Source organism: Scardinius erythrophthalmus (assembly GCF_964197995.2).
Source record: "Scardinius erythrophthalmus genome assembly, chromosome: 23".
NCBI lineage: Eukaryota > Metazoa > Chordata > Actinopteri > Cypriniformes > Leuciscidae > Scardinius > Scardinius erythrophthalmus.
The window spans coordinates 14248627-14273162 of NC_138243.1; the positions used below are offsets into that span (position 1 = coordinate 14248627).

Sequence of the window (24536 nt, forward strand, 5' to 3'; positions counted from 1 at the left end):
TAAAGCCGAAACAATCTCTGTTACCTTAAATTATACGCTTATCTCTGTAAAGCTGCTTTGAGACAATCTACATTGTTAAAAGCGCTATATAAATGAAGATGACTTGACTTGACTTGACTTAGCGGCCTCTAATTTAATAACAAATGATCGTTGCGACGGAAGCAAATCAATCAAAACTAACTTTAGATGGAAAATAACTTAACTCTGCTATAAAGCCAAAACAATCTCTGTTACCTTAAATTACACTCTTATCTCTGTAAAGCTACTTTGAAACAATCTACATTGTTAAAAGCGCTATATAAATGAAGATGACTTGACTAGGTGGTTGGATAAAACTATTTGGACTTATATTTAAAAATTACCTGGAGTTAGCATTAGCTAACATTATTTTCAAATAGGCTGATTTTTAGCATGGTTCATAAATAAATGTTCATATTTATCCATTGCCATTTTGGCTTGTCTTTTTAATTTTAAGATGGTTTTGCTTTAAATGGATGAAACAAATTGCTTTGTCAGAGTGGGTGCACTTTACCCCCCTTGGGGCAAAATATCCCTTGGTACAAATGTATTTTTTGTTAAAAATCTAACTTTAAAACTCTTTTTCATACTTGGTTTATAATTTATTTAATTGCCACTGAAAACTAGGATAACCAGACAGATTTTACTTTTATTTCACAGAAAAAAATGCACATTGCTAAAGGGGGAATATTTATCTACCCTTTGATAATATGAAAAAGATATAGGTCTTGCCTGTTTTTGATTAATAAGGTGAATTCCAACAACTGAAACTAACCCTAGTATGCTATGTCGAATGCAGCAACTTGGACAAGTTAATATGGAGACCCTAAAAGGGACATGGTGATGGAATAAAAATATATTTATATTGCTTTTTTGATAAATAAAATGTTTGCCAGCTGCAAAAATGTTGGCACATCCACTGTTAATACATTTGACTTATTTTATTATAAAGTAGCCTACTTTCCTCCAAGATAACAAGTCAAGATGTTCTCATTGTGGTATATGAACCAGCCATGTGACATTACCTTTTGTTCTTACTTTGATTGAATTTGATCTTATTTGAAGGTCATCATGTATTTTATAGTAAATAAATTTGTGCAAGATTACACAGAAAAATATTAAAACATCCACAGAAAATCTGATTTATTTTACAGGATGTAGTAAAAAAAAATCCAATCATAATTGAAGTCCTTTGTTATATTTATTGTTACAGAATGATATATCTATTTTAATCAATATGCCCCTTTAATCCACATAAACATAATCCCCATATGTTCAGCACAAACTGTGTTCTTTGTTAGGTAATACTTCAATATATGACAACAAATAACTACTGATTAGGGTAAGTAAATATTAGAAGGAAACCATAACATTAAACAGCTAAGTTTCATTTAAAAATATATATCTTGGGATTGTCTAAATGTCTTGGGATTTGGACAAAAACTTTCTCAGGATAAATTACAGCTGTCTCAGTTTTTGTCATTTATAAGCATGATGCTAGTCTACATTGCCAGTAAAACTTACCCATACCAGTGTATTCAGATACACCAAATCAAATGTAAAACAGCAGCAAAAACAGACACTGAGATCTAATGATCATTACTGGAAGGTGATTAGGTATTCTGGGTAAGCCTGTACATCATTGAAGATCACAAACATGGTTGGGTTGCTTATGCTGTCAGTCACACTGTTATAAAGATCAGCACTATTGGAGCTCTTCGCAGGGGGAACAGGAAGGCCTGGTTTTCCTTGAGTGAAATCACCAACAAGCACCCTGGCGAGGTACATGCGTTTATGTCCGTTGACATCAGGTTTAGAATAGCCTTGGGCTGAGTAACTCGGGTCCACAGCAAAATATGAACCATTCCCATACATGGCTCCTAAAAACAGAACAAGAGCATTAGACTGTTGACACATATGAATACAAGTGCAAATAAAGTTTATACTGAATTTGACTGATACCATGTGTCCCAGCATAGCTGCGATTAAAGCCGTGATTGTTGATCTGATCTGTCTTATCAGGGCCAGTGCCGTGGAAGAGACGCTGTTCATTGTTTTTGTGGTTGTTTTTTTCTTCCAGTTCCTCCTTTTTGATCATATAGGTTCTCCAAAGTGCGCTGTTCTGGATTCTTTCAATCTGAAGACAAAAAAATATATATATTAGTATTACACTATTGTACTAAAATCAAAACTAATCAAAACTTTCAAAACTAATAAACAGGAGACGTCTCTTTCCCCTTCATCTAGTCTTACTTCAATGATCTTCGCGGTTAGACCGGTTCTTCTGAACTCTTTCTCCACTTCAGCATATCCCTTTGAGTCTGCTTTGAGTTTTACAAGAACAACTGACTTTCCTTTCATGTCCTCCCAGTGTGAAGGCAAAGGGCTTTGAGCTGCAGCTGCATCTATGGACAAGAACAAAAACATGAATAACTAATCTTTGTACATGATGGCCTTATGATCATTGTCTAAATTATACAAATAATCTTACTGTACCTTGCAGATCTACTCTGTTCAGTTCAATCCTCATTCTCCCTCTTCTGGCTTCATTGCGAACTAAATCGGCATCATATTCATCATTATTAATCTTGATTCTCACTGAAGGTTGCTGGTTCTGAAAGGCCTTTTCCAGGTCATAATTAGTCAGCATATCAAAGTCTATGATGCTGCGTCCATTCTCCTGATATTGCCACTTGACTACACTGCTGAACATAAATGCCTCACGTCTTCGGGTTTCATTCCTTTCCACCTTGCGGATCATGTCCCGAATACGACTCTCTATACAGTGAACGTCTCTTGTCAGTCCCTCCAATGTGACGACAGAGTCTTGGCCTTTCTTCTCAAGTTGGACACTGACTGTGAACTCCCTCTGCATGCCCTTCAGTATTTCTAAATCCTCGCTTGTGAAATGAGCAATGGCTGGATCACGGATTGGGATGGTCAAATGCTCCCGTACTACGAAGCCGTTGATCATGTCTCTGGCTTCCTTCAGGTCCTCTGGTGTCTCTCCACACAGCTGGAACACAGCTGGCTCAATTTCCTCACCCACCATCACAAACTCTTCATTTGAGGGAGATTCTGAACTTCCCCCCCAAATCAAGGGTGAAAAAACCTCTTTTTTTCAAGGACCATATTTATTAGAAAGAAAAAGAGGAATTAATTACTGTGTTTAAGAAAAACAAGAAAGGATAGGATTAGCATTATTTTTATTATTGTTTACTGACCTTTAATTTTGGTAAACAGACCTTTATCCTCTACTTTCTCACCAGATCTTCTGACCATGCTTTGGTGGAAATCTCCCAACATGTTCGTCTGGAATATCAGAAACCTCACAAGCTTTACATGCACTGGTTTCTTTTTCTTCACAAAGTCAACAACTGCATCAACCATTGCATCTGCAACATCAGCTGGTTTTGCACCACCCTGACCTAAAGGGTTACAGACAAAAATCGAAAAGAATAGTAAATAATTCACACATAATTTCAGTATAAAAAGTCTGAAATAAATTTACAAAAAGTAATTTATTATATATATATATATATATATATATATATATATATATATATATTACTTTTTATATTACTGGTAAAGCATCTCACCAGTGCCAAGAGCTGGTAAGGCAACAGAAGTAATTTGGCGTGATTCGCACAACTTCAGAACAGACAAAACGACATCCTTAATGTCAGATGGACCACTGCGTACAATAATATGGATGATGTTTCCACATGACAGGCGCCCGGCTGAGGTCACAATCTCTGTTTGATGCATGTTTGATGATCCCACTATTGGAAAAAACAAAACAAAAAAAACACGTTTACCAATTGTCTGTGAAGTTCATTTGATTACTTTTGAAGTATTCAAAAAGGTAATGTCCATCAACAAGAAATGATAATGGAGAAAAAAAGAATACAAACCAATCTGTAAACATTCTTGTTCCACTTGAAATCCAGCAGCATCTAAAATGGCCTTTGATACTCCTGGATAAAATAAAATAAAATAAATGACAGTTACATTATAATTCTCTTCAAATGTGAAATAAATTATAAATGAAACAGAGATTCATTCAAATAAGCAAGACAGTGTGTGAAGTTGGATTAACCTGTTTTCAGAGAAAATGTCGGATTTGAGGAGTTGACAATTGCATCAGTTTTCTCTTTAGTTATATCTCCTGATGAAACCTCCAGAGTCACTCGACCCAGCTGCATAGTGTGCACCCCAAGAGAGGGAGAGGAGACTTTGCCAACAAGCTCTACATAAAGATGTACAGTGTATGGAAAATCTCTTTTGTCACTCTCCTAAATATATTCTGTGGCATTTGGATATATTTTTTATCAGAATAAATCTTTTAATAAAATGTACTCAAAAAATAAGTGGGATGAGAAAGTTACCAGAGGTCTGAGCTGACTTGCCAGAAGTATTTATTTTAGGCACTGAATGTTGATGTGCTCCTTTTGTGATGGGACCCTGGATCCCATTTCTAAAGATGCTGGTAAAGCACTAATAGTTAAAACACAGAAATATACAAGACAAAATTAACATGAGCAACTATGGTAAATTATTTAAATAATTTATAGTTTAAAAATAAATAAAAAACACATATTGATCATACTTTATGTGTTGGGAACAACCTTGACTTTGTCTTTTTATGGTTCTTGAATCTATTTTTCCTTCACTCACCTGAATGCTCTCTTTGTCAGAAGGGTGCACGATCACAGTTACCTCTCGGAGATTTGCACAGTTAAATTCCTGGAATTCTGTCAGCATGATTCTGGCCACCAGATCTTTAGGAAAGCCAAGATTCCCAGTGCCGATAGCTGGGAAGACGACTGAAGCCATTCTCCGGGAATCTGCTTTTTTCAGGCAATCTCTAATGATCTGAACGAGTACCTTTTAAAATGTAAATAAATATATCTATTATTATATTTAAATAAGTACCATCATCATTGAGGAGAGATCCCCTGACATGACTTTAAAGCACTTTGGGTGTACAGTAGTACATTAGGAATTGTGCTATATAAATACCTCATTCATTCATTCATAAAGAATTGGAACCTACATATGAGGCACATCATTTAATCATCCAGCAGTAACACAGTTAATGACAATTTTGATAAATTTCGATTAGAAAATTGTTACTCACCATATCGGAGCCTTGTTTCCAAAATGGACAAACTACATGGTAGACTTTTTGACATTTTAGTTTATAACCATCTGTGATGACCATATCACCATAACTGATTTTGCGAGCAGCTGAATTGATTTCTGACTGGATCTGATGACCTGCAGTCTGAAGGAGTGCTTTGGAAACGGCACCTTTACTGAGGTCCGAGTCCTCCGACATTGTGTTTACAATGATATCAGCCTGCAGGAGAAAAAAAAAGGAGATACTACTTTTGGACGAAATGGTCACCATTACCATAAAAACAATATAAAATACCTAACTCTGATCTGGCCTGTATGCTGGTAAAAAAAAATAAAAACACTGCATAACATGTTGAGGCGTTTTTTTTTTTGTTTTTTTGTTTTTTTCTTCAGAGAATGTATCATTAAATGTGCTCTAGGTGATGTCGCGCGTTTTTTAGGCCAAAACATTTTTGTCACATACAGCAAACATCTCCTCACCATCCGCTAGCTGCCTGTCCCCTGAACACAATGTAAAAGAACACAGTTCTCTGTAGAGAACACAGGCTCCACAAACAGCAAGAGAAATAAACTGGGCTAACCCGCGCCACGAAACATAACAAACTGCTCCAGCCAATAACCGACAGGAATGATTTAGGGGTGGAGTTTGTGGGGTTAGTGCGCAGATGAGGAGGAGGGAGGGTCTAGCTAGCCACCGTTTTGTTTGACAATACTTTAAACATCAACAAGAAGTGACATCACCCAACATCACTTAGAGCACCTTTAAAGGGATAGTTCAGTCTAAAATGTAAATTCTGTTATGGAGCACAAGGTTTGGATTGACATTCGGGTGAGTGAAATGATGACAGACTATTTCACAAGTATAATTATATGCAGTATAGATTTTTTTAGATTTTTTTGATATTTTTGCTGGAAAACAAGTTAAAAAAAAACCCTCAACATTAACACTTACATGTGCATCCTGGATGTTTCCTTTGCTCAAAAAGATTTTTAGTCCCTCATTTGTAGTTTTGGTCTCAAGAACACTCAACCTTTCAAAATGATCAGATCTGCCACCAGAGCCTGAGTGTGCCTGTCCTTCAAAGTATCTATTACCCCGGCCTTTGGGACCTTCAAACTCACGGTTTCTTTGGTCATAGTTTCCACGACCACGACCACGACAGCCTTGTTCATAGTTACTATTCCCATGAGGTTTGTTTTGCTGAGGGAAAGTCATTTGGGGGTTATACGCAGCAAACTCCTTTCTGACAGCTTCAGCCATGGCTTTTACACTGTTGCCATTGTTGTCAACCAAGTGAATCTCAGTTAATGTGCTACTGGAGCCTCTCCGGTTATTATCTTCAATGTACTCACGCACTTCCTTGGCGATTGATTCAGTGCAAAGATCAAGAGGACAACCAAATATCCCTGAACTAATAACTGGAATTGCAATGGAGGAGCAGTTTTTGCTCGACGCCTGGTTCAAGCTTTCCCTCACAGCACGTCTCAGGCGTTGCACTGTGGTACGTCGGTCTGAATTGCTGAAGCGAGGTCCAACAGCGTGTACCACATATTTACAGGGAAGACGACCAGCGTTAGTGATGATGGCATCTCCAGGCTTCAGAGGCCCATTTACTTTTATGTAATGGTCAGAGTATTGCTTTAGACATGGTCCGGCAGCTTGTAGAAGTGCGGAAGCTACACCACCACTGTGCATTAGATCTTCATTAGCAGCATTGACCACAGCATCAACACTGAGCTTGCAAATGTCTGCCATCCTGACAGTAACAGTTATTCCACCTGGTGCTCGAACTTCACAAGAGACCTGGCCAAAATCTTCAAAACTGCGCTCAGTAAATTCATTCTCTTCTTGTTGCAGCATGTTATTTTCCTGGAACACCACCACAAATCTTTTATCCTTCAACAGCATTGAGAGCATCATTTTACCCTGTTCCTTGAAGTACTTCTTTGCTCCTGCCTTTTTAATGATGAGTGTGTCTGTGTAGAGAGCATCTGCCAAACTTTTAAAGAAAGTCATAGCTGGCTGGACAAATATACGCTCTCCAGACAGTCTGATCCAGGGTCTCTTTGAATCAAAATTCACTTTCATCTTCTCAGACTTCATAAAACGCTGCCAGTCTTGTGATTTTCTGTCTTTTATGAATTCAACTGCTGCATGTGATTTGACACGAACAGTTTCTTCAATTCTAGTGTGTTCTACAATGAAACGTCCCAAGTTCTCACTGACCTCCATCACTGGTTCTCTGAATCCAGTCACTATTATTTTGTCTCTCTGTTTAGAAAAGTTTATAATCACAGATGTCTTTTTGGAAGTATTGAACATTTCTTGCAATTGTTTTTTGAGATCCTGCCACTCTGGCATTTGAAGGACACCCTGATCTTCTATAATGAGGTCTTTGGATGTAAGAACCATATTTACCCTCTTCTCTGCCTCAACAAGTGCTTTTTCTGTGCTCCCAGTCACAACAACATCTTCATTTTCGATTGTGTAGACAGCAGTTATTTTATGAGATATAAAGAGATCTGTGGACATTTCATCACAGTTCACTGATCTCAGGAACTCAAGGACTGAACGGTCAATCTTTAAGCACTTCTGTTTCATTTTTATTTTCTTCTCAAGGACCCAATTCTTGAAGGCAAGAATTTCTGAATGAATACCTGATAAATTTAGCCTGTTTATTTGTTTGTTGTAGTCAATGTGCAGGTGTGGAGGAACAGCACTTTTCAGGCCATCTTGTAAAAGCAGAGAGTACATGGCAGGAAAAATCTCCATATGCTCTGTCACACTGTTCTTCTCTTTCTCCATTTGATTTGTTGTTCTCTCTATAATTTTCTCCATGATGGGCTTCAGTCCAGTTATCTCATGGGTCATTCCCGTCAGTGTCAGGACACCTTTAGAGGCATCCATATCTGTGAAAACCTTATCCTTCACCAATTCCTTTACATCACTCTCCACTTTAGACCACAAGGGGTTTGACACCGGCCACTCAGATGTTGTGTAGTTTGAGATTATTTTCTTGAAGGCATCACAGGCATTCTTACTCCAGCCATCAATGTGTCTTCTGGTAACTCCTTTCTGTTTCAGTAATGCTGGATCAGGACTGAGCAAAGCTTCAGGTTTGTCCATGTTTACTTGGCAGAAATGTGAGCTCATCTGGTCTTTAATAGAGGAAATCTCCCCTTTCTTGAGGAGGAACTCCCTGATGGCAGGATGTACACTGACTGTAATGGGTTCAGGCAGCTTCAATTGTGGTCTGTTGCCACCATACAAGACTGTATCCAGTGATTTAAAGTAGGGATATATCTTGACTGGAACTTCACAGATGATATTCTCTTGCTTCAAGACTTTTTCTTTGGCTGTAAAGCATAAAAGTTGCAGGTGCAATGAATAAATGCACTAATATTGTCTAAATGAGGTAAATAAATGTTACCAAATCTAGAACCATAACAGCAAAGTGTACAAGCAATTGCACATGTATTCATAAATATACACTACCGTTCAAAAGTTTGGGGTCAGTAAGATTTTTTAATGTTTTTAAAGAAGTATCTTTTGCTAACCAAGGCTGCATTTATTTGATTAAAAATACAAACAAAAACAGTAATATTGTGAAATATTATTACAATTTAAAACAGCTGTTTTCTATGTGAATATACAGTAAAGTGTAATTTATTCCTGTGATCAAAGCTGAATTTTCAGCATCATCACTCCAGTCTTCTGTGTCACATGATCCGTCAGAAATCATTCTAATATGATGATTTGATGCTCAAGAAACATTCAGTTGTGTACAATTTTTTTTTTCAAAATTCTTTGATGAATAGAAAGTTCAAAAGAACAGCATGTATCTGAAATCTAAAGCTTTTGTAACATTAAACACTACCGTTCAAAAGTTTGGGGTCAGTAAGAATTTTAATTTAATTTTTTGGGGAAAGAAATAAAATAAATCAATATTTTAATTCATCAAGGATGAGTTAAACTGATCAAAAGTTACAGTAAAGACATTTATAATGTTAGAAAATATTCTATTTTAAATAAATGCTGTTCTTTTGAACTTTCTATTCATCAAAGCATTTTGAAAAAAAAACTGTACACAACTGTTTTCAACATTGATAATAATAATGAGTTTTTTGAGCATAAAATCAGCATATTAGAATGATTTCTGAATGATCATGTGACACTGAAGACTGGGAGTAATGATGCTGAAGATTCAGCTTTGATCACAGGAATACATTACAGTTTAAAATATATTAAAATAGAAAACATTCATTTTAAATTGTCATAATATTTCACAATATTACCGTTTTTTTATTGTTTATCAAATAAATGCAGCCTTGGTGAGCAGAAGATACTTCTTTTAAAAACATTAAAAATCTTACCGACCCCAAACTTTTGAACGGTAGTGTATATTTATACACTTATATTTCTAATTTAATTGAATCCAATCACTCTAAACCAAAGGTTCTGTTTTCAGTTATTCAGTCCGTTGTTAATCCTTCTGTTAACACATTGTCTGTTGCCTCTGATGCTCTATGTGAAGGATTTGTGAGATTTTTTTATTTACAATATTACTAACTTAAGACTTAGCTTCTGCCCTAACTTAAAGGACAAATCAAGTGAAAAATGAACCTAGGGGTAATTAACACATGGTTACCGAGTCGATCGTTCCCTGCGATGCGTTTTCATGAAAATCGAATGTAAAGAGTTTTATTTATAAAAACAGATTAGCTCATAACACAAGTATATGGGGCAGAGAGTAAGTAAAAGTAAATCGCAAGTTAATACCACTAACAAGGCTCAAAATAGCATCACACTAACACGGGAGCATAATGAGGGTCCCTACATGCAAAACGAAGCATTGAGAACTTTGTAAGTGTACAGACAGTTTAATAAGAAGATACTTTATAAAGACAGTACATTACGCATTTACAGGCAGGAGCCATCTTGGAAAACAGTCTTGACTAGTCGAGCCACGAACGCCGTGCGATCTGAGCTGGTCGATAGGAATTACGTTTGTGAAATCTAATGTAGCACGGCGTTCGTGGCTCGACTAGTCGAGACTGTTTTCCAAGATGGATCCTGCCTGTAAATGCGTAATGTACTGTCTTTATAAAGTATCTTCTTATTAAACTGTCTGTACACTTACAAAGTTCTCAATGCTTCGGTTTGTATGTAGGGACCCTCATTATGCTCCCGTGTTAGTGTGAGGCTATTTTGAGCCTAGTTAGTGGTATTAACTAGCGATTTACTTTTACTTACTCTCTGCCCCATATACTAGTGTTATGAGCTAATCTGTTTTTATAAATAAAACTCTTTACATTCGATTTTCATGAAAACGCATCGCAGGGAACGATCGACTCGGTAACCATGTGTTAATTACCCCTAGGTTCATTTTTCACTTGATTTGTCCTTTAAATGTTTCCCCAATCTTGTCACCTGTTTCTGCTTTTTGAGAGATTTTTGAACCTATCAACCTCCAGACACTGAAGGAAGTGATTGTGAAGCTCAAGCTCTAACCTTCATTTTGTTCGAACAATATCATTCACCCAAGATTTTTAAAATGACTTATTGATTCGATTGGGCCAGGTATGGTTATCTCTTATCAACAAGTGCCTCCAAACGAGGTCTGTTCCAGCCAATCTTAAAGTGTCTACGGTCACTCCTCTGCTCAAGAAGCCTTACTAGATCCTTCTGTTTAAAAAAAAAAACATCGGCCTATTTCCGTTTTATCTTTCTTTTCTAAGCTGTTGGAGAAAATTACCCACCTTTACTAAAAAAAAATCTGTCAGACAGGTATGACTGAAACCATTTCAGAACAGTAACTTTTAGACCCACCCAAGACTCTAGTCTAGATCTAAAAGCTACTGTTCTGAAATGGGTTCAGTCATACTTGTCTGACAGAATTTTTTTAGTAAAGATGGGTAATTTCTCCTCCTCCATGGCACATCTGACTTGTGGTCTATTTTCTCTCTACATGCTACCTCTGGGCTTTATTCTAAGGAAACATTCTAAGGGAACCTTATATATTTATGCAGATGACACTCAAATTTATATACCAATCAAAAGAAACAATCTTGTAGCGATTACATCTCTTCTGCAATGCTTAGATGAGGTTAAATCATGGCTAGCCCAAAATTTCCTCTTCCTAAATGAAGACAAGACTGAGGTCACTGTTTTCGGCCCAAATGAACATTCTCAGTGTATAAGTCCTGATTTAGAGATTCTGTCCGTTTTTAAATCCTCAAGGATGCGGAACTTGGGTGTTCTTGTTGACCAGCCTTTAAAATTTGACAAACCTATTTCCTCGCTAATCGGTCCCAGCTTCTATTAACTTCGTCTATTGTCTTAAATCAAAGGCTTTCTCACTTTGAAAACTCTGAAATGGCAGTTCATGCGTTTATTACATCTCGGCTAGATTACTGCAATTCTTTATATTGCGGTGTATCCAAGTCTCAAATTGCTCGTCTTCAGCTTGAACAAAAAGCTGCGGCCAGACTTCTTCAAGTGTCGTAAATATGATCACATCTCTCCTATTCTCGGATCTCTACACTGGCTGCCAGTTCACCAGAGAATAGATTTTAAAATTCTACTCTTTGTTTTTAAATCTCTACATAACTTAGCTCCTGCCTATCTCTCTGAACTTCTTCATCCCTACACTCCGTCCAGAAGCCTAAGAACCTGTGACCGGGCTCTGCTCTAGACTCAAGCATAGAGGGAAGCGTGCATTTGCGGTGGCAGGACCACGACTCTGGAACACCAGTGCCTCTAGAGATTAGAACGGCCCCTTCTCTGTCTGCTTTCAAGTCTTTTATAAAAACTACCTGTTTTCTTTATTGATTATTTTCTTCGGTTGTTTTACTAATTTATATTTGAGTCTGACGCTGTTTTGCTACTCCTGTTTTAAGGTTACTCTTAGCTATGTTGCTCTTATTTTTTGTTTTATTTGTTATGCATGTTATGTCTTCTTTTAATCTTGTTGTTCTGTAAAGCAATTTGGTCAGTCTGCAGGGCTGTTGTAAATGTGCTATATAAATAAAATTGAACTTGAACTATACCTTCTTCCTCCAGAAAGGTAATAATGGCTGCTTGTTCTGATGGAATTGTGATAACTTCCTCTACTGGACCACCCCATTTCTCAAAATACAGCTCCAGCAGCATCTTGTTGTTGTTGGCCTCAGCTGGAAGATTCTCCACCCGTACACATGTGCTTCTCTCCAGTGAACGGGCCCTCAGATTACTCTTCTTGAACTTTTCATGTGTCCTGCTGTCCTCAAGGAACTGTCCTGCATCTGTCCGAAATTAAATTTTACAGAAAGTCCCAGACACATTTAATGTAAGTACAATATGTCTTGCCTATAAATGTATTTCTATAATAAAAGCATTTATTTCTTACCTTTCAAGTAATGTGGAAGCAAAATGAATAACCCGTTATCTTTGCAAGAACATAATATTTAGTTTACTTATTTAGATTGATTTATTCAGATTGAAAAATGATTGCACAACCACCATATAGGTGGCGATATTAACTAAGCATGTAAATCAGCATTAATGGATAAGCCTTTAGCAAATCCCGCCTTGACCTCACAGAGATTGGAGAAACAACTGTCAAAAGGTTATACTGCTGTTGTATCGCATTATGCAAATTTGTTACATCGATACGTATGAATGTTACAGAAGTAAGACTGGAATGACGACTCATTTTGGAAGTTCAGGATCGATTCTTTCTTTTGGGAGACAATAACTTTATTTATCATGCACTTTAATCTTTAAATTTTGCAGACCTTTTACATTCACTAAAAGCAATATTATGCACAACATAAAAGGTGATATCTGAAACATAATAGGGGCACTTTAACCAAAAAAAAAATATATATATGGATTGAGATTCGGGATTGGTGGATCTCAAATTTAGTGTTACAACATTACAACATCCACTGTTGCACAGATGACACTCAATTGTATTTACCACTAAGGCACCCGACGAAATTGTTGGATTGTCTTTTAGATTGCCAAAATGATGTTAAAAAACTGGATGGCAAAAAAATTCTTAATGTTAGACGAAGACAAATCTGAGGTCATTGTGTTTGGCCAGCCAAATTACCCTACCAAGGTCCTTTTAGATTCTAGTCCAAAAAGAGTCTGATGTATACATCTATAGAGAGATTAAGCTAAATTAAGTTTTTAACGACCAAGTATTTTTTTAAGAGGATTATTTTATTATTGTATTATTATTATTATTATTATGTGAAATGTAAATGTTATTATATAAATAATAAATGTAAATATATTTTTATATGAGTAGAACAACTTACCACCGGGATTTTTAAAGGTCACAACTGCTTTTCTTAATTCTGGTATTAATTCCATGGCAAAGTCATTTTCAGAAAGACTTGTAATGTTCTCCACCAAAAGAGTCACAACATCTGAATTAAAAGCATCTGCAAGGTTCTCCAAGACCACAGCATTTGACTCTTGAGGCTTCTTCACATCCAACTTGAATTGCGGGACACCTCGATCTTCAGGAAAATTAAAAGTGACTTGTTTAGGTCTCCCTACAATTAACATGATCATGACCTAGATCATTTTATACTGATTAGGTAACTACAGAATTCAGGTCTTTTCAATTGAATATGAACATGTTTTATGTACATTAGCCAGAGGTGGACACTAACAAAGTACATTTACTTGAGTACTGAAGTACATTTTTTCAGTGTCAGTACTTTACTTAAGTATTATTTTTTCTGGAAACTTTTTACTTTAACATTTTAAAGACAAATATCGTACTTAAAGCAGTTTTACTGTTGGGCAGTTATACAGCTATGGTTGTGGAGCTGGGTTTTAAACCAGGTTGGATTTTTATAGAAACAATTGATTGAAATGTTCATAGATGTGTACTTCTTTTGTAGGGGTGGTAGGAGTGTTAAATAAAAATTATGATTATGGCTGTCTTTTTTTGTCAATTCAGTTTAATTTCTATAGGTTTTATCACATTCTAAAAGCTCTTAAATTGCACAGATACTACTAACTTATAGGTGTATTCTCTAGGTTGCTTCAGAGGAATAAGGTATTAAGTATTACATACAACAATGCAACAATAATAAAACATTGCATTGACATTTACTTTTGATACTCAAGTACTTTTAAAAACGAGTACTTCTGTACCTTTACTTAAGTAAAAATCGGTCTTTACAACTTTAACGGAGTAACATTTGACAAGTAGTATCTGTACTTTCACTCAAGTAAAGAAGTGGTGCACTTTGTCCACCTCTGACATTAGCTATAAAAATAAGATAACCTAACCAATAAAAAAAGATCACATTTACATATGTCCAGATAACTACTTACTTGGTTCCTGATATCCACTTGCCTGTTCCAACTGAAACCACACGAATGTAAAACATTAAAAATATGTGAATAGAAAACATGCTAAACAAGTAGGGCAAGTTATTTGTTCTTTTTTAATCTCCACCCTTTTGAGACATTACAGAAAAATGACAGTCTTCCTATAGAGAAACTCTCAAATGTGTCTACATCTCAACCATAAAACAGTAATATTTTAATGACTAATGTTCTAATAGGCCATAGCAGTGACTTGAAGTAATCTAAAGGGTTTGGTTTGCTCTTGCCAATTGTGCATGGTTTGTTTGGAAAAGCACTGTTGTTCCTAATTTGGCATTCTCAAATATGTCAACTCACTCTTTGTCCATTGCTGTCTGCCTGTTTCTCTGCATCACTGGATTTTAACTCTTTCAACTTGATTTGATGACTGTCAGTGGTATTAATATGTTTTGCCCGGGAGAGCACGTCATCTTGGCCTTAAATGCAAACAATCATGCTTAGTCAGAAACACCACAACACATTTTTCTCTTGTAAATGGAAGGAGTTAAAGACTCCCTATATAAGCAACTATACAGCAAAATAAGATTTTGTACAAATTAGGTAACTACAAGACTGATGTATTTACATCTGAAAAGAAGTAAATACATGGGCAATAACAGTAAGATAACCTAAACTAATAAAAGAACACATGCAAGCAGCTGGAGACAAAGTTCAGATGATTGACTTACTTGGGTTCTGATTTCCACATGCCTGCTCCGTCTGTACACAAACATATAAAGCATTTATGACTACATAAATGGAGAACATTACTAAACGTGTAGAGTATGTTTGTTCTCTCCGCCCTCTTTCAACAATATAGAGAAATGACAATCATCTGTCATCAAGAAACTGTAAAACATGTCTGTACAATAACATAAATAGTATTTACTTGATGCAGTCAAGGATTTGTAGAACTATAACTGATCATTTTGTAACGTCTAATTACACTCACCTTTTGTCCGGTGCTGTCTGCTTGTTTCTCTGCATCACTGGGTTTGTACACTTTCAACTTGATTTTCTGACTACCAATAGTAATAATGTGTTCTTCCTGAAGGAGTACGGCATCTCGGACTTAAACACAAACAATCACACTTAGTCAGATCACATCACAATACAACATTTTTCTCTCACAAATGGAATATATTCTTGTTGTTGTTGTTGTTGTACCTAATGGTTTTCACATTCCCTTCCTTCTTTTTAATTAAAAGTGAAAGTGATGGTTAATTAGAGCAGTTTTATTAGCCTATATCATGATAACATCTTAACAGCTTGATTACATTTAATACATTAAAATATTATAAAAATATGTAAAAACGTGTTATTTTGTTAATATGTTATGCTTTTGTGTTTAGCACTTACTGTCAGATGATTTGAACAGAATCGTAGCAGAGTTGCCCTCGCCATTATATTGCACGACGCAGTCTCCTCCCTGAGATTTCTTCTTACTCTGAAAGTGAATATGAAGTTTATTTTTCACACTTTTAGCGTGTTCAGTTCCCCAGTCTCCCTCGACAGTGAGGGGATATTCGTCCATCGGCATCGTGATCGTTCTGGTTTATGAGGAAATGACTAGAGAGTCAATGTCAATAGGCTATAGTTAAAACACGCCCTCCTACTTATTTTCACTTTTGTTTCTGAGATATTGTGAAACTGATGGGGCGTTTATTCGTGTGAAATGGGATCGTTTTGACAACGTTGTCGTACTAGGCTACGCAGTGAAAAACGCAAAGGAAAAAACTACGTTTTTAGTAGCCTATCTTTGACGTGTAAAAGTACCCTGGGTGCACGTGGCCTTTTTAACGAAAGCAACTAGACTATTTATGCGATAACTGACGACGGGCTAGATGTTAATCAATCAGATTAAGACAGGTACGAGCTGTTTTACATGAGATTGATTATTAATTCTGAAGTTGAACAGCCACAAGAGGGAGTGCACACTAATGCCGTTCGGAATCGGTAGCCTAATGGGATTGAATTATAATTTTATTATTTCTCGGTTTTCAGTGGCATTGCATATGTTGGAATTTTTACATTAAATGTGAATTTACATTAAACAGAAGTTCTGATACAATTTATCTTTGTTTAATTTTGCATAACAAAAAACAGCTGTTTTAATAGACTTTTTATATCCACTGCGGGTGTGTGCGTTTGTACGGGAGAGGGAGCGGGAGAAAGAGGGCGTGCTTTCCATAATACAACGTAATTTCGTGAGAGGAAAGCATAGTTTGTCATTTTTTAATATCATATAGCTAGGCTACAGTCTTTGTGGGTTTTGGTTATTTTGCTGTTGGACATTTGAAATGACTGAAATAACTAGACGTAGCAGATGCCTTAATATGTAAATGTTTTTAGATTGTAAAAATGATTTTAAATTATTTTATGAAGTGTTAGATTTAGTTTTCTGTGTTATTTGTCTGTACCTATGTGTTTGTGTTATTTTTTATATGATGCTGCCTGTCTTGGCCAGGCCATCTTTGCAAAAGAGGTTCTTAATCTCAATGGGATTCTCCTGGTTAAATAAAGAAAAAAAAAAAAAAAAAAAAAAAAACCTGTCAGACCTGCCCGGAACTATACTTCTATGCATTTTCTGGAAAATAATTGCACACCTCTAATGTTCATCAACCAATTAAAATCAAGCATTTAACTGCCCAATAGTATGCAATGCCTATAAACAAGGCAGCTAAATACTGTGCATTTGTAATGTTTGTGCTATGACTCAAAATAATGCTTATTTATCAGTTTGTGTTAAACTGTCTAAATTAACTGCACGTAGTTATTTTATTATTTTTTTTCCTGCGAGGTCACACAAAGTTCAGTACAAATTAGTTTCCAGCAGTGAATTGCAATCATAATATCTTAATTGGTTCATTAGTGGCATGAGGCCTTTGGGCTATAAGAGTACCATACAACCAACAGATGGCAGTATAACCTTTTCCTGACTGTCTGATAACACTGAAGTCACTGATTAATACAGATGACAAAAATCAACAACCACCACCACCACCAAAAAAAAAAAAAAAAAAGAATTCTGCATGGCCATCCCAGTCCCCTGACCTGAAACATTGAAAACTTAAGAGGAAAGCATATCAACATGCATGGACTTTGACAGAGGATCTGGATCTGGACACTGTGGAAAGATGGAGTAGTGCTCTAACTTTTCTGGGCCAGCAGATGAAATTACCTAGGAGCCTATGAAGAAGTGAGCCAGCTCTCAGATCTCATTAAAAATATCTTAATTTGTGTTCCGAAGATGAATGAAAGTCTTACAGGGTTGGAACAACATGAGGATGAGTATAATTACTTACAGAATTTTCAGGTGAACTGGTAAATGGACTGCATTTATATAGCACTTTCACAGACCTATGAAAGGGACCTATGCTGTGAGTGTGTTTGCAATTCGGTGCTGTAAGCTCCGTCTTAGCCTCGTATTTCCTTGTTTTGAACCATCATTTACTACAATTTCTAGTTGTTTATACTACTACTAAATACAGCTTACCCAACATCTCAGATTAACCTGACATCGCTAGCTTCCGTTACTACTAGCACAACACGCTAGTAATTCGCTAGCCTGTTAACGCGCCACCCGTGCGCTCAGCTATTATTATTTATTTATTTTTCTCTCGCACGCTCACACCTTTGAGTTCATAAAAGCTCAGGTGAGTAAGAATCACTCAACAAACACGGTGAGTAATGTCTTGTCCTGTTATTGTCACCTGCACTTCATGTCACATGTTTAGCATAGCCTTCTCTGTTGGCAATATAGGATTTATCTGTGATAAATGCAAGGAGACAGTTAGGCTGACAGAGAAGATTTCAGAACTAGAAACACGCATCCAAACTTTAATTGAGGATAGTAAGAGTGCTAGAGCTTCAGATACTATTTTGGATGCGCCTAGCATAGTGAACTCTTTATATGATTCGGTTCCAGCTGAATTAGTGCCTGCGCAGCCGGGCAAATGGGTGACAGTGAGGGATCGCTCTAGTCGCGGATCAAAAAACACCAAAGTGAAACACCCACTGAAAATTATTGTGCCCTAGTTATTGGCGATTCTATTACACGGAACGTGAAAATAGAGACACCAACCACCATAGTCACATGTTTGCCGGGAGCCAGAGCGCCTGACATCAAAGCAAATTTAAAAGTGCTGGCTAATGCTAATCGTAAATTCTCTAAGATCATTATTCACGTCGGCACTAATGATGTTCGACTCCACCAGTCGGAGATCACCAAAATTAATATTAAAGAGGTATGTGAACTCGCAGGTACGATGTCAAGCACTGTAATTTGCTCTGGCCCCCTTCCTGTTCGCAGGAGTGATGAGATAGTTAGTAGATTGTGTTCGCTTAACGGTTGGCTGTCTAAAGCTGCGTTCACACTACACGCGACCAAGCGACGCGATACCATTCATTTTCAATGGGGAGCGGGCGATTTCCGGCGACATGCGCGGTCGCAACCGTTGGCGACTGGATGGGGCGTGTCTGGCGACGCGACAAAGTTGAGAAATGTTTAACTTTATGCAAATGAAGAGCGACTTTCGCGAGCGACAACCAATAGCAGTGAAGTCAGTGGAGCACACGTGATCCGTCACTCTTCAGTGCAGCGTCTGACCGAGGCAAGATGAATGAGAAGTTTATTTTAGCAGTCAGAAACTGTCCAATAATTTATGATATGTCTCTGTGTACATACAGTAGTGCTCGTCGTGCTGACTCTGAGGCCGAATGGTTTCGTGAACTCAGAAAGACCAGTATTTGCCCATTTTCTGCAGTTAAATAGCCGCGATAGCACAGGGCACTCGCTGTTTCTCATTCATCTTTAATATTATGCATTTTATGTACTGATCCCATTTATATTTAGACTTTTCCTTCCAAAATGTTAGGTTGTAGCGGCAAGAAAACAGATTTGTTGTCTACAACACGTAACATCCGTGAATGTCACTCACAAACATTACCTAGGCAACCACAAGTGAGAACGCCCACTAACGACCTCATCGCCAGCCACTGGCGACATGCAGCGATAAAGTCGCTTGTAGTGTGAATGGGGCTTTAGTGGTGTCCGCAACATAATATAGAATTTATAGACAATTGGAAAAGTTTTTGGGGCAAACCTGACCTGTTGAAAAGAGATGGTATTCATCCCTCCTGGGATGGTGCTGCTCTTCTCTCTAGTAATATGGCACATAGTCTTAGAGCTGAAACATGACAATCTGGGCCTCAGGTCAGGAAGCAGACAGACTGGCTAAACCGACCGTCTGCTAGCGGCCTCGCGTCACCAAGGTCAGATAAATCCTATCACATAGAGCCTCTTTCACCTAGCTATCATCATATAGAGACTGTGTCTGTTCCCCGAATTTGGAAATCCAAAAAAACGTTTAAACCCCCTCTAAGGTTAAAAATTTAATTGATGTTCAACAAATAAAAAAACAGCTATAATACAGATGAGCAAATGCTAAAGTTTGGGTTGCTGAATATTCGATCGCTTACTTCAAAAGCACTCATTGTTAATGATATGATTTCAGATAACAACCTAGATGTGCTGTGTTTGACAGAAACCTGGCTAAAACCAAACGATTACATTACTTTAAATGAGTCCACCCGCAAGATTACTGTTATAAACATGAGCCTCGTCTGAAACGCAAAGGGGGAGGAGTTGCTGTAATCTATAGTAATATTTTCAAAACCACTAAGAAATAAAGTTTTAAATATAATTCTTTTGAAGTGTTAGTACTTAATGTAAAAATATATAGTATAAATGATAAATCAAGTTTGAGATTTGTGCTGGCTACTGTATACAGGCCACCAGGGCACCATAAAGATTTTATCAAAGAATTTGCGGACTTTCTATCAGAATTAATATTGACTGCAGATAAAGTACTAATTGTTGGTGATTTTAATATACACATCGATAATGAAAAAGATGCATTGGGATTGGCATTTAAAGACATTGTAAACTCAATTGGAGTTAGACAACACGTGTCAGGACCTACTCATTGTCGTAATCATACTCTAGATCTAATATTATCACATGGAATAGATGTTGATGCCGTTGAAATTCTGCAGCAGAGCGATGACATCTCAGATCATTATCTAGTCTCGTGTAAACTTCATTTAGCCAAGGCTGCAAAGCCGACTCCGTGTTTTAAATATGTTAGCCCTATCACTTCTGCCACTAAAGATTGCTTTATTAATAATCTTCCTAATCAGTTTCACCATCTCAGCATCCCAGATAGCTTAGAAGAACTCGATATTGCAACAGAAACTTTTAACTCTCTCTTTTCCAGCACTTTAGACACAGTTGCTCCGTTGCGCTTAAAGAAGATTAAAGAAAATAGTCCAACGCCGTGGTACAACAAGCACACTCAGGCCCTTAAGAGAGCAGCCAGAAAAATGGAGCGCAACTGGAAGAAAACAAAACTAGAGGTATTTCGCATTTCATGGAAAGAGAGCTCGATTGCTTACAGAGAGGCCTTAAAAGCTGCTAGATCTGCTTATTTTTCAAACCTATTAGAAGAAAATAAAAATAATCCTAGGTATTTATTTGAAACGGTGGCTAAACTAACGAAAAAGAAAGCTTCAAGCACCGAAGTTTCCAAGCAACACAGCAGTGATGACTTTATGAACTTTGTAGGATTATCCTTGAACAGTCCATGTCATATGAAACCAACACCACATTCCACAGTTCGGAACGATTCCCTAGTGAACCATTAGTAAGTCATAAAACACAGTCATGGTGGCGAGATGGCTAAAGGAGATGTCACCCCCCTTCCCCTTTTTGTGTGTGTCTAATCTCAAACCAGCGATGCCAGGACAGCAGGAAAAGATTCCTCTTTGTTCCACAAACTTAAGACCAAATGGCCAAGAACCCTGTGGTGACCCCAATGCATAAATCCACAGCCTTATCAGGAAACGAAGGATGCTAAAGCATTCTTATGGCCCAGAATCACCAGAAACCCTCAACCAGGGGACACCCCCCTTTCTGCAGTTGTAAATTCCAGAGACTTTTTGTCTCCAAAACCAATAGACTGAAATTAACCCACTCGTTGTTTAATACAAACAACGGTCTCAAAATTGCTTCCAATAAGCTGAACTGATCACCAGTATTTACCTCACATATATCTTAAGTATCATCAGTAGCGTACCGTGGGGTTTCAGTCAGGGCCTTCAGTAACGATCTAATTCCCCCCCCCCCCCCCCCCCCCCATGCAAAATACAATCATGCACTGTATGCACTGCGTAATATCAACGACGAGACAGCTGATCTTCAACCTCAGCGCACACTCACACCACTGTACATTATAAAAGCTGAGCTGAAACATCTCGCGCACGGATGTAAGTTACCTAATACAAATAAATAAAACATCTCCGGTTAACTAGCAGGACATTCATTTTCGTTTGTTGAATTAGATGCATTCTAGCGCTGAAATGTGTTCAAGCTGAGTGCTCGTTGCCGCTGTTATCAGTGGCGCGGATAGAGTGTTCTCTTGTGGCTCGCGCACAGTTTTCACTTAGATGCGCGCTTCAATCTATCGCCGTTGCGGAGACTTTCTATTCGTTGAAATCTTACAAAACAAAATGCACACAAACGCCCTGCTTGATATACAACCACTGATGAACATATTCGGTAAAATAAAAATAAAAAAAATATACGAGCGTGGATTCGAACCCAGAACCACTGACACGCTTGGCAAAAGTTCTACCACTAGACCATCGTAGAATACAAAATGTACATAGTTATCAATGCATTTACTCACGTGGAAATTCTCGGTACTAACAAAATTAGTAAATCTAGAATGACAGATGTGCCCAAAATGACCCAATGTACTAATGAAACTTATTTCTGGACATCGTAATGTTATTTTTCCTGAAAATTGTTATTGTACACAAACATGTATTGTATCTGCCCACCCATGTCGATGACATCAGCGCGGGCTAGCCGTCGACACATCGCTGGGCCTCTGGGGCGTTCTGTCATACGCATCACAATTTGATTGGCTGATAAAACACGTCAGTCAAAGTTATGATCAATTGGAAAACGGCAGCTTCAACGGAAGGCTAGCTATACTATTAGTGCTGGTCCACGGAGCTGCGTTTAGCTCAGACTCACAAAAAATAACCATATTCTTTCTGGAAATATAATCGTAACGTACTGATAGACAGTAATTGAATTTAGACATGTTCAGACACACATTAATTTAATTTTAGAAAAAAAAAATATTTTTCTATTTTGACAGGGCCAGCAGAGAAGGCCCTGCTGGCTCTGACGGCACACCACTGAGTATCATGTATATTTTATGTAACCTGTGGAGTTATTTCTGTGTGTTTAACTTTCATTACAGCCTATTTGTAAGGTTTTCTACCTCAGCTATAGGAACTAATCACCAGAAGTTGCCTCATACATGTGTATTCTCTGTAGTCTGTATGCTTTATATTACTCAAGTTAATTTTGTGTGTTAAACACTTATCACAGCTAAATCCTTATTTACTCCCACCTCAACTATGGGAAGTATATGTATTTTGGTACCTACTTGATGGGTAAATGATTTCTAGAATTTTGATATAAAGTAGATGTGTGTAGGATGCACCATATTTAAACTATTAAGTTTACTTATTAAAGCGTTTAACTAAACTCTCAGGAGTTTGGGCACACGTGATCATGTGGACTTTACGCTAATTACATGCAAGAACCGGAGAACGGGGCGTAGGTCCCGCCCAAGACAATATCTGATTGGCTGTCGCACTAGGAAGGACGGGTCAGATGGACACGCTTATAACCCAATGACAAGCAGCTATGAGTTGCTTTTTGCCTTGCTTTTTGCCCGCCTTGTGCCTCGCTTTTGCAGTGACTTTTGCTCTCGCTGACCTTTCCATCGTCCAGCGTGTATGCTTACATACTCTTCAAACCACCAAGAGCTCACGCAAAACTCATCAACTCTTCCGTAAGATCCTTCGCTGAACTTCGTCAAAGAAACCCCTCTCAGAGTCGCTCCAGACTCAGAGGAAACTCCGTTGCATAGCAACCCGCAATCCAGGAAATCCCGCGAACGAAGCGCCACCCGGCAAAGCCAACCAACCACTCACCATCGAGTGCTGTCCCCACTGATCTATAGGAGGATCTTTGTTGACATCTTTGTACGCATGCGCGAGTGGTTGTGTGGCAACAAATCAAACAGTATTGCGGGCTGTAAAGACGCGACGAGCACTTTCAAGAGAGTTAGCGGGCAAAATCCACAATATATAAGCACTTTAACATCTGAAGACCGGAGGAGGTTTGGAGAGAAGCTCAAAATTTGTATTGGTGACAAAATCGAAGTTATTCAAAGCCCATATGAGATCTCCGCTGACTGTGCGTGCAACTCCCCAAACAGACGAGGCATTTATACTTGACGCAACTGTTTTGTTTTAAACTGAACACCAGACCATACAACTGATTTAGACGCGCAAACTGGGTGATGATGAGATGTACTAATATCCGTCTGCTCGGGCAGATTCGGCTCAAAGGCTGTGTCCAAATTCAGGGTCTACATCCTTCGGAGTACTCATTTGAAGGATGTTACGTCACAGCGCCGCGACGAAGGCTGTCCAAATTCGTAGGATCCTTCAAATGCGGCCCACAAATACGTCCTCCTTTTCCCCGAATTGGAAGGATGGGTGTGGTGGATCCTTTCCCGTCCTACCTATCCCATAATTCTTTTCGGCAGAGCGTAATGGCGGACGAAGCGAGCGGTAGTGGAGTGGGAGAGGAGTATGCTTTTCGATTTAAGTTTTTTAAAAACTGGCTTTTCAAAAAAATATTTTTTTTTCAGTGGTTTAATTTATTTTTTTATTTTTTTTTTAAGGAATGGCCAAAGCTCAGGCTTGTCATGTATTTAACTTTTCATTCTTGAATAAGAATTGTGAACACCCCCATACTGAGATATAATTTAATTTTCACATTAAATTAAATAAAGTTTTCTTATTGTGGGATCCTTTATGGTAATACATATGATATGGTACAACTACAGTGCAA

The 24536-nt window shown here is 37.7% G+C and overlaps 1 protein-coding gene across 2 annotated transcripts; it reads right to left on the minus strand.

The window, feature by feature from the left end:
* Positions 1–648: 648 nt before the first annotated feature.
* Positions 649–16168, minus strand: LOC308683729 (protein mono-ADP-ribosyltransferase PARP14-like). Of its 2 annotated transcripts, XM_081354410.1 has the most exons (20): positions 15893–16072; positions 15486–15604; positions 15223–15253; positions 14852–14970; positions 14501–14531; positions 13468–13671; positions 12549–12587; positions 12211–12444; positions 6113–8517; positions 5159–5380; positions 4696–4905; positions 4407–4515; positions 4118–4267; positions 3933–3995; positions 3618–3800; positions 3243–3446; positions 2515–3132; positions 2272–2423; positions 1981–2155; positions 649–1898 (listed from the first exon to the last, which is right to left on the minus strand). In XM_081354410.1, exons 1-20 carry the CDS (start codon positions 16065–16067, stop codon positions 1618–1620), a joined length of 5724 nt encoding a protein of 1907 aa, XP_081210536.1. In that variant the 5' UTR covers positions 16068–16072; the 3' UTR covers positions 649–1617. The 2 variants fall into 2 exon arrangements, with proteins under 2 accessions (XP_081210536.1, XP_081210537.1); XM_081354411.1 differs by lacking the exon at positions 12549–12587 and having other exon boundaries at positions 15893–16168.
* Between the last annotated feature and the right edge of the window lie 8368 nt (positions 16169–24536).

What these genes read in the sequence shown, in the direction of transcription:
- LOC308683729 (XM_081354410.1), bottom strand. Translation starts at nt 16,067, where the DNA reads ATGGACGAATATCCCCTCACTGTCGAGGGAGACTGGGGAACTGAACAC. An exon ending in CAAGTCAGCTCAGACCTCTG is followed by an intron (nt 4,268 to 4,406) that starts GTAACTTTCTCA and finishes ATCTTTATGTAG; the next exon opens with AGCTTGTTGGCAAAGTCTCC. An exon ending in TAACCGCGAAGATCATTGAA is followed by an intron (nt 2,156 to 2,271) that starts GTAAGACTAGAT and finishes TTTTGTCTTCAG; the next exon opens with ATTGAAAGAATCCAGAACAG.